Source organism: Uloborus diversus, chromosome 4 (assembly GCF_026930045.1).
Source record: "Uloborus diversus isolate 005 chromosome 4, Udiv.v.3.1, whole genome shotgun sequence".
NCBI lineage: Eukaryota > Metazoa > Arthropoda > Arachnida > Araneae > Uloboridae > Uloborus > Uloborus diversus.
The window spans coordinates 130,517,915-130,529,087 of record NC_072734.1 but is presented as its reverse complement, the minus strand read 5'-3'; the positions used below and the strand labels follow the sequence as shown (position 1 = coordinate 130,529,087).

The 11,173-nt window shown below is 31.6% G+C and overlaps 1 protein-coding gene across 1 annotated transcript in view; it reads right to left on the bottom strand.

The window, feature by feature from the left end:
* Nucleotides 1-1,184: 1,184 nt before the first annotated feature.
* The window catches only part of LOC129219912 (tRNA dimethylallyltransferase-like), a 53,513-nt gene continuing 43,524 nt past the window's right edge, over nt 1,185-11,173 (bottom strand). Inside the window, exons 10-11 of the mRNA XM_054854228.1 lie at nt 4,348-4,462; nt 1,185-1,440 (exon numbers count right to left, since the gene is read on the bottom strand). Of these exons, the coding sequence (XP_054710203.1) occupies nt 1,346-1,440; nt 4,348-4,462 (210 nt within the window). The 3' untranslated portion in view covers nt 1,185-1,345. The remainder of the gene's footprint in view (nt 1,441-4,347; nt 4,463-11,173) is intronic.

Below are 11,173 nucleotides of genomic sequence, written 5' to 3'. Positions count from 1 at the left end.
TTTTGCATTGAAAAAGGTTCTTTGTAATGCCAAAACATGTGTCTGCAGTAATCTGCCGTTTTCGGCGATTAAACAATGTTATTTCTTATTTTACTTTTGAAGCGCAAAGGTATTTATTCAACTTTAACAAAGATTGGTTTAAAATAATAGAAATGTTTTATTACCTATTTAGATGTTATTACTTGACCAAGAAAATGAGGATGTAAGTTAAAATAGTTTTCATTACATTTTTAATAAGATAGTTTCTTCATACATAATCATTTATTATAATTTTTGATTCAAATCATTTTAAAATCTATGTTTCATTTATTTCTGGAAAGAACTTATGAGTATAATGTTCTTCTTTTTAATAAGTGAATTATCCAATGGTATAAATTTTAATGTTAGATTAAACATAGCAACAGAAATATCGAAAGAGAGGGAGAAGAGAGATTATTAGAGACTCATATAACACATTCCTCTCTCAGCCTGAAAATTATTTTCAAGGAAAATCATCAAATAATAATTTTATACTTCAGTGTGATACAATTTCAAAAATGCTGGAAGTAATTACAGGAGCAACCCTATTAAAAAAACCCTATGATAACGATTGAAAAAAGAAAAAAAAAAGTAAACATAAATAATTGTATCTTTACTTAAAATTATAGTTAGATTTCTGAAAAAAACTCGAAAAAGTCAAGATCATGCTTTTTCATAACTTTTCCAATCTATTCTGCAAAACATGCCTCATGCTTTTTTTTTTTGGATAAGACAACCAAAGATTGAAGTTTTAAAATTTTAAAATTTATTACTGGCTCGTTATATAATCCCCCAACTATCACATTGCAAATAAAGATTTTTTGCTTCATTTATTATTTGATAATTTCATCAAATCTTTCAACAAAAAGCATCACTATGTATCATACATATGTATATGCATTAAATTTACCTACTTTTCCATATTTAGAATTAAAAGAACAAATCAACTATTTACCTTTCACATTTTTTTTTTGCAAAATACCCGGTTTTTGGGGTATTTACCCAGCTTTCTGGTAAATACCTGGGTAAATACCCAAAAGATATTTACCTACCCATTGGGTATTTCCCTAATCCACATCTCATGATGTGACTGACAATTAGTGACTCATAAGACACTTCTATGCTTATACATACTTGAACAAAAATTTGCACAGTTCTGAGGTAAATAGAAGTTGTTTAAGGAGATACAGAAATATAAACATTCAATTTACTGTATGAAATTTAAATACGGATTAAAAATAGAAAGGTTACCTTTATAAATTTATTATAAATATTTCATCTTATATACAGGCAACAAATGTAGGTTACATTTTCTGACCATCTTTCTTTACAGTGATGAAACAGTGTCTTTCTTCTCTTCATCAGATTTCATTTTTTTCAACCTTGCCTTCATTTTGACATGCTTTTTAGATTTCAAGTGAACTAAAAGTGAACACAGGAGAAAACAATCATGTAAAAAACAATATCTCAGAACAATGATCTTTACATGTATAAAAACTATGATTTACTAATTAAAAGATGGGGGAGGTGGACACTGTCCAAACAATTCTTATTTCCCCCCATAAAGTATAAGTCAATACACAGATTAAAAGGACAGATCTTATTTCAGATCCTTAGTAATCAAGAAGTAAATGACACGTGATTTACGATTTCCATGAGATTCACTGCTAGAAATCAAGAATCAGGCTCAGCTCCTGGGGCAGCGGATTTTATGGGCAGCAAATTTCAAAGTTGGTTCTATTTTTGTTTTAAGTATGAATATCTGTTTCAGTACCATAAGATTAACTACTTCAGTGTTAAAAGAAAAAAAAATAATTTAGAGTGTGTACCAGTGCTTGACATGCAAAGCAATCGTACGGAATTTGACTAGAAATTCAATTTAATTTGAGAGGCGGCAAATTGCGTGATTTAAAAGTTTTTTTAAAAATATTACTTTCTGTTACAATGATTACTTTAATGTTAAAAAAGATAATTTAAAATGTGTACCAGGGCTTGGATATGCAAAACCCAGTTTGGAATTGAACTAGAAACTCACTTTAATTTTTTCTATTCAGTAACATATTATTATTTTATATTATTATTATTATTATTCAATGAGAGTTGAGGGCCGCACTTGTCAGTATCGCTCAGAGCGGCAGAACTACTAGAGCCTGCCATCAAGAATAAAACTCTTTTTTGCAACTAGCAAGGTGATAATGAACCAAAATAAACAATGAGATGTTTAACAAGCAAAGAGTAGCATATGAATTTGGAGCATTAACCTTATCCAGTTTTCAGGGGGGGGGGGTTCAGTGAATAAGATTTTGTACTAACAAGTTATTTCTACATCAAGTGAACAGTTAATCTATGGGGATTCAGGCTGTACTCCACCAAATGAAGTTGAAAATTGGTTCAGTAACCATGCTTGTAGTAAAAACTCTATTCTAGCGCCAAGAAACTCTAGACCCATAAACTAATGATAATCATCTATAAAACAGGGCTTAAGCTAAGTTAAAACATTCTTTAGCAAAAAAGCTAAAATTGGGGAAACGGCTTTGGCAAAATGCTAAAATGCGGAAAATTATTGAATACGTTTATATATCTTTTTCACTAACTACTCTATGTGTTTCATCTCAGTTGAAAGCAAAATTAAAAACTCATCCATGACATCTTTGAATAAATAAATGTTCAGTAGCTAATATTTCTTTAAAATTTAAAATAAAAAAATTTAGAATCATACTTAGCATTGAGAGGACATAAGTTTGATTTTTAAAACTCCAATAATATAATTATTGGCAGGAAACATAATGCCTATTAAAACAAAGTATTGCTGAACTTAATGATAGTTTAAACTTGTCAGCTAAGATTTATATATAAGATGAATTTGAATATTGCCATGCTTGCTTTCTCTCTCGGATAGTCGGGTAGTACTTTTTTTTTTTTTTTGAGCACGAAAGCGAAAATACCTTGCTTTATTTTCATAATTTAGAGTGTTTTTGCATTTGGGGAAAAATGCGAACCTAGCGGAAACTCTGCTACAAAAAGTTGTATGAATAAGTTCTCAAAAATATTCCTGGCTCTTGAACGACATTATAAACTAAGTTTCAACTATTATAAAAAAAAAAAATAATAAACCTGTTTTTTTTAAGCATCAAAATTACAATAAAAAAAGTCACACCTATTAGAAATCAAATATGTAGGGTGAGCCAGATTTTGTAGCCACAATTTAAAATCATCACCCCCACACAAATATTTTGCAACAAGATCAGAAAGATTAACCTATTTAACAATAAATAAGATATTGATTTAAAAATACATACTTAGAAAAATTAACATATCAGGACAACTCCATTTCAATAAATTTATCCACTGTTGCACAGTGGATAAATTTATTGATTCATAAAAAGAAATATACTAAGAAAATGAACTCTACTACTATATAAACTATACTCAGTGGTACAACAGCCCAGGGGGGCCAAGGCATGTTGTGTTAATATCAATGCTCTCCCGAGGTGCTCCCACCTGGTTGGTTACCAAGTGACAGGAACAGAGGCTCTTTGAGGGTTATGTCTTTAAGTGCTAATCTCAGTTTACGACAGCGAGGGTTCTAGAGTGCAAGGCAGATATTCCAGCTTGGTGACCAACCAACACCCCAGTGTTTAGTTCCCAAGCACGCTCCTTACTCATTTCATCAACCCACTGAAGGGATGAAAGGGCAAGTTGACCGTGCTCAACCTGGATCTGCAGCCTGGAAGCACAGATCGCTACCATTAAGCTTTTGGACTTCCTACTACTACAGAATGCAAGTTAATATTGAATATTTCCATGTACAACATTTAAATAACTTATTTTGCTCAGTAACGGCTCTATCTCATAAGATACCTCTAACACTGAGACAAAAAAATATTTAAGTATTATATTAGGAACACTTTAAAATTTAACTGCATCATATAGTGGTGAAGTCAAGTCCAGGTTTTTTATAAACTTCATGCAACGAAATAAGGATTTAAGATATTTGGAATCTTTGTAGGATGTTATGTGCAACCATTGAGGCATTTGTTACAATGAAATTGCCCATTAAGAGCAGTCCGTAAATGATGTCCTACTTTAAGGGGAGAGGGCAAATTTCATGAAATTGTGAGTTTGTGACAAGGAGGGGGTAACAAGAAGTGTCACACAATACAATTTTTTATAACAATATGCTTATGGAAAACAGCATAACATGTGACAAATGGGGGGGGATAAGAAAAAGTGTGACACTTTGTGATACAGGGAGGGGGTCAAATTTAATAAAACAAAGTGTGACATCATTTATGAACAGCCCCTCAGAAACAATATAAAAAAACTTACTATCCCATATGCGTCTTCCTACGAAGATTCGTTGACAAATATCACAGTAATGAGATTCCTGGACATCATCTATAGCCTCTTCAACAGGGAGTGGATTTTGAGCTGGCAGTGATCCCTTTAAAATTGAGAATAAACTTTAAAATGTTTTCTACAGCAGTAAAAAAGTTCATAACATAGTTCATTCTTTAAAACTGTTTATGACTGAAGATTCCAATCTTGTGAGACTCATGGCTAACTGTCATGATTAAACACATATTATTAGTATCCTGGTAAGAATCACATTTACGTTAATCAGAAAAATCAGTTTTAGAGTACATTTTCTGGTTAATTATTCTTTATGTACCAAAACTGAGTTTAGAAATAACAAATAACAAAAAGTTTAATTTTGAAAAAAATAAAAGAATAAGAGGTCCTTTTATACGTACCAATGATTAGCAAAACAGAAATATACCAAATGTAGCACTCCATGAAAATTGCAATGTAAGGAAGGTAAAATTCTAAATTTTTTGACAGCTATATATGTATTAGCTCTGCAGTATATAAAGCATCTACACTACAAAATATTTCAAAACTTTTGAAACAATTGCCATCCAGCTTCAAAAATTATGGAGTGCTTGATACAAAAACGCTAATCATAAAACAATACATTCATTTTTCAAAACTGAACTAATTTTTACAATACAGAATGAGTACATATTAATAATCTATGCATAAATAAAGTGGAACTATATAAAGGAAGGATACAATTTTAAATCTCTTTAGGATGTTTAGGAACCAATAACAGAAAATTAATCTTTACTAATATTATAAAGAGAGGGGGCGGATTTTTGTGTGTTTATATGTTCGAGGTAATCCCCGGAACCACTGCACCTATTTGAAAAATTCTTTCACTATATGAAAGGTGCTTTCTTACTGAGTAACATAGGCTATAATTCAAAATAATCCGATAAATAGTTCTTTTTTTATTCAAATTTAGGCCTAAATTTCACATAAATTGCCTATTATTGGCTATTAAAGGGGTGAAAATTACTTGCACATATTAATATTACATATCGTTAAAAAGGGTAGAATTTTCTGAGTTTTAAACGATTTTTTTCAATGCTCTTACGACGGGAGTAATTTGCGTTTTTAGCTCGAACTTTTTTAGGCTTAGCTGAAATTTAGGCACTACTTGCTTCATTAAATCTATCAATAAAAAGTGAAGGAATTGTCCCACAGTTTTCTTTTTGACAGCATTGGAAAAAGCGAGATTTTTTAATCCAGATCTCTCTCAACCTTTGGTCGAAAAAATTAGCTTCTATCTTCAAAGGAAAAAAAGTTACAAGAGTTTTAAAATCAATTTCGAAATATGTCATTTTGATTCAGGTTGTCAACCATTTTATTTTCGCGTTTCAATGGTTACGCTTTTTGAATCCACTGTTTATTTTGCATCTGATTTCTTAAACTTATTTTATTTCATGTTTCCGTGGTAACACTTTTAAAATCCATCTTTCGCATTTTAATTTTGTAAAAGTATTTTAATATCTGTCGTCATTGTTAGGAAGGGTAATTTTGCATGGTGTTTTTTTTCTTTTATTTAAGTTATTCTTTAAGTTAAGTTATTCTTTTAATTTATTGTTGAATATATGTCCCTTGACACAATTTTTGTTCTCAAGGTAGGCCGGGAAAAGCCGGGCAACGCAGCTCTTAAAATATAAAGTTTTGAAAGCTACTGGCAATGTGATTTTATGCCTTTTTGTTTGTTTGGCGAAACATTTATTACTTCTAAAGAAAAAACATCCGCTTCACTCGCAAAAGGGATGGGTTCCGGTAGCGTGGTCGCTTGGCACGTTAGGCGCTGAACAGTTCAGTCTAGGATTATTGTTTTAAGGCAACCGTTAATGTAATTCATTGTTTTTTTTTTTTTTTTTTTTTTTTTAAAGAAAAGAAACTATTGATTTGTTTTTATCCGAGTGAAATGTACGACATTTTCTTCTTTTTTCCTGGCCATGATTTTTGAATGTTCCACGGGATGTATTTTTTTCGTTAGACGGATGGATTATGATAGCGTGGTTGCTGGACAAGTTTGGCGATAAACAATAGAGCTGCGGAATTATTTTTTGTTTATTTGGTGAAGTATTTTAAATTGCAGTAAAAACCTCTTCACTCGCTAAATAGAATTTTAAAGCAACTGTAAATCTCATTTAATGATTTGACGAAAAGTTTTAAATTCCAAAGAAACTTAAATAGTTTTTTGTTTTTTAGAAAAGGTCCAGTGTTCGCATTTTATACAAAGAAAAACGATCATTTCACATCAGAGGGGGGAGGGGGTGTCAATTTTTTTTATTCAACGGACTTCCATTAAATTTTTAGCACAGTCATCGCTGTGCGGGTACTGCTAGTATATACATATACAAGGGTTGAAAAAAACTAAAAACCTAGGTGACAGGAAATTATTTGAAGAGCTTGACAAATTATTTCTCAGTGTTTATAGAAAATTTAGTGGAACATGGTTTCTGAAAGATTTTTGTTCTAAAAACTTAAGACCCTCCAGGTCCTATTTTTCTTAGTCACAAGGGCGACCAAGAGGGGAGAGGGGGGTTCAGGTTTCATCAGACTTTGTACATGTACATACACAGCTGAAAAATACATAAAGTTTGACAGCTGTTTTAAATAAATGAATTGGTTGTTTAAATACCCTTCACCAAATTACTAATGTTGTACAAAATTAGATTTAAACATTTCAAAGTTTTTGTGTCCAATACAGAGAACTAATCAAATTAGTAAATTTGATAGGTTTGTATTGGTTTACATACAGTAAAAAATCGCAAAAATTTTAAAGCAACAGGCAACCATTGCGTTGAAAATGGCCACCGAAAAATTACATTCCAGTTGCTAAAAATTGCTATTATGTTTCTTTTTTGTTAAAAATAATATTATGCTAGGACAATATACTTCAAATCTATTTCAGCCCTACTCTTGAGTCTTGTAAGCATTCTCTTGATTTTGAACAAAAATATTTTTTTTTCAGATATTTTAGGAAGAATTTGTGAAATTTTTCCTTTTGTTGTATGCTTATTATATCTATAGGTTAAAGAATGCATCGAGTAAAAATCGAGTAAATTAGTGGTTAAGATTACTAATACAGAGAAACTTCTCTGAGCGGCCACCCCTCCATTCCGTAAAATTTTGCCCATTCAGTGGGGATGGCTGCTTTGGAGGGTTTCCATTACATTTGCAGCATAATTTTTAGAATCTTTACTAATAATAAAGCTGAAAGTCTCTCTGTCTGGATGTCTGTGACGCACATAGCACCTAGACCGTTTGGACGATTTTCATGAAGTTTGGCACAAAGCTAGTTTGTAGCATGAAGGTGTGCGCCTCGAAGCGATTTTTCGAAAATTCCATGTGGTTCTTTTTCTATTCCAATTTTAAGAACAAAATTATCATAAGATGGACGAGGAAATTGCGAAATTATCATAACGTGGAACCGTAACATGGGCACAAGCCAATTGGCGAGATACGAAATTATCATAACGTGGAACCGTAACATCACTGTAAAAAATATCCGTACTATTTTGAACCAATTTATAGTGCACTTGTACAAATATCGCGAAAAAGAGGTTCAACTAAAATTTTTCAGAAGCGATGATGGCTCGAAATCTTGGTGCAACCGCTCGAAATTACGGATTTCACCGTATTTCAGTTCAACTAACGAAGTGAAATGAAGTTACTCACCGGTCTTCATCTTTATTTACTTTCCGCGGCGAAGCGCAGAATTTAAAGCTGCAATCCAAAGGTTTGTAATATTTTGATGTACCTGATGTTACTATTATTACTTTATGTTTCCATATTTTAAATATCACAAACGTAGATAATTTAGACTGTAAAATATTTGTATAACCTTCATTATTTTGACTTTAGTAATGCATTTAAAGGTTCGCTTAGGCTTAGCTGTATTATATTTAGAGCTTTGCTTATAGTAAGTGTGTGCCTGTTTGTAGACTCATGGTTTGAACAGTGGTTGGAAAAACTACTTTTTTTTCGTAGAGAGAACTACAACTACTTTATTACAAATGTAGTTAACTTCAACTACAACTACTTTTTTCAAAATGTAGCAGCTACAAACTACTTTTGAAAAGTAGTCGCTACTTCGCTACTTTTAAAAAAATAAATAAATAAAAGCATACACATATACACCGTTTGAGGATTGAACAAAAATATTCAAAAAGTGGTTTAGATTAATAAAGTGGCTCATTTGAACATGGAATATAAAAAGAATTATTTATTCTTTCATTTCTTTATTGAGCCACTTTGTCATTCCAAACATTTTCTACGATTTTTACAAAAATTCGTTGCAAGATAGGATTGAAAAAGTTGAAGGAATTCAACCTTCAAGTTTTTAATCCTTTCCTGACAGTGAATATTTCATTCAAGAAGTGCAAAGAAAATGTAAATAAATGCAGTCATAATTTGATTAAAAAATGTTATGTAGGCATACATGCTATATTTACATAAAATTGATTTAGATGATGAAAAACATCTTTTAAAAGAGAAAAACATTAATTTTCATTATAGGAGTTAATTTTATAGGAGTTTATATTTTGCAGGAACTAGTTAATTGATTTTGAACTTCAAGCTAGGGATCCGGACCTGGACACCATCTCCTTTCTTACGCTGCTGATGAAATGAAGTAAGAGCAGTTTTCAATTTTACTGAATGACCTCAAAACTGACAATATTTAACTCACTTTTATTTAGCTGATATATCAACACTCCATCAGTAAAAAAGAAAATAAAGAAATAGGAAAAATATCCCGAATGGTACCAGTGTTTATAATCAAATATTAATAAATATACGAAATATGAAACATAACTAAGAATGCTTATTTTACTTCAATGTGCAATTTTAAACTGCAGTGGACTCTCGCTCCAATGTGATTCGACTTACGCGAAATGGATAAATAATGAACTTTTCTCGAGTAACAAATTTCGGAGCTCACGCGAATTCCTCATCCCGCAACACGAAAGTTTTCGGAAGGGAATCACAAGGCTTAGGTATCACCTTTTTTATTGGGTACTAAATATCAGTTTCGTAAATGGACTTTCCCTTGACCATCACTGAAAGCAAAAGTACCCCGCACTGTACTAGTCGAAACATCGCTTTGTTGATTTACAAATCGTCACTCCGCATCTTTTTCATTTTAAATATGAAGTTGATGAAACATAATTCCACATAAGCGGCTGTTTATCTAAATTTTTAAAATGGAAGTAAAAATAAGAAGTTTCCGACAACTAAAGCAATTTAAAAAATGTCGATATGCTTGAACAACTAAAAAGTGCGTCGAATATAATTACTGTGTCTACTGTACAGTGCTATTGTAGTATTGCATTTTATTCTTGCTACATACTATATGTACCGTCTAATTTTATGCCAGTCTCTCCCATTGATTTTGTGCATTCTAACCTTTTTTTAATTCAATAACAGAGCATTAATTTAAATACAGTAAAAATCATATAGATACCCTTTTCCACAAAGCAAAATTTCAACCTGCGTGCACAGGTGTACGAGGGCCGAAGAACCTTAAAATAAATTCAATTATTATTCATGATTAAATTATCACCTTGAAAAGGCTTAAATTGCTGTACAAATGACCTTCAGTTGAAGCATTCAAATTTCCGTATTGTCACCTCGGAGAACGATGCATTTGAACATGTCCAGGGACCATGGGAGTCATGTTTAAGCGGAACATATGGTCACCTTAGTCATACCTGTTGTTTTCCAACTTAGCCCTTTTTTGCATTAATATTTCTTTTTTTTTTTTTTTCATTATCTTTATCTGAGTTAAGTGATTTAATTAGCTACTCCATTTTAAGATACATTTTATGTCCAAATGCTGCGCTAAATATGTTGTACACTTTTATGCTTTTCACAGAACCTTACTCAAAGTGGCCCTCGACAGGATCCCGACTTTGTGGTCTGCTGTCTCAAAAAGATAGCATCCTGTGCAGAAGATGTGCTTATGGATAAGGTCAACCAGTTGATAAGGTCAACCAGATGGTCAAATTTTAAAATTAAGATTTCTAAACAAATGAGGTGTCACTTTAAAGGTAAAAAGTTGTATATTTTGAAATGCCTGTCTAAAACTTGTTCACTTCAGTTATAAATAAGTTTCAGGAGGTTAAAGTATTTTTAAACCATATTTGGTGACTCTCAAAGAAATTCTGTTTGTCCCAAAAAATACTAATATTATGAATTGAGATAAATCACCATTTAAAGATACAATGTGTTGCTGGTGATGTGGCAAAAATATAATTCATTTTGATTTGTAAAAGAATTCCTGTGGGGTACATTAAGTGTTTTAGGTTCGACACCAAAATGTGCAGTTAATTATGCTGAGCCAATAATTTTAAAACTACATACATGTATTTTTGGGTACAAAGTAAGATTTTCAATCTCATTGATATAACATATTTTTATTTTGTAACAAGTGAATATTTTTTACTAAAATCTAAGCTTCGGACGTAAAAAATTTTTTACGTCCGACACTGTTACATTCCTTTAAACGTCATATGTTTTCAACTGTGTTTCTCCTTTTTTTGCCTTTGATTTCAAAGTTAAAGTGAAACATGCATAAGAAACAACTTAGTGAATTTACTGTATAACATTTAGGGTTGCTAGGGGTAAGTAGGACCCCTCTTGAGAAAAGGTGTGTTGAATGAATGTAATACAGTTGATTAAGTTCAATTTTGGCAAATTTGCCAAAACTATGATTGGAAATTGAAATTGGAAACACTAAATGACTACGTCTATGTGTAGTTGGCTAAGGAAGAACCATTATCAACAT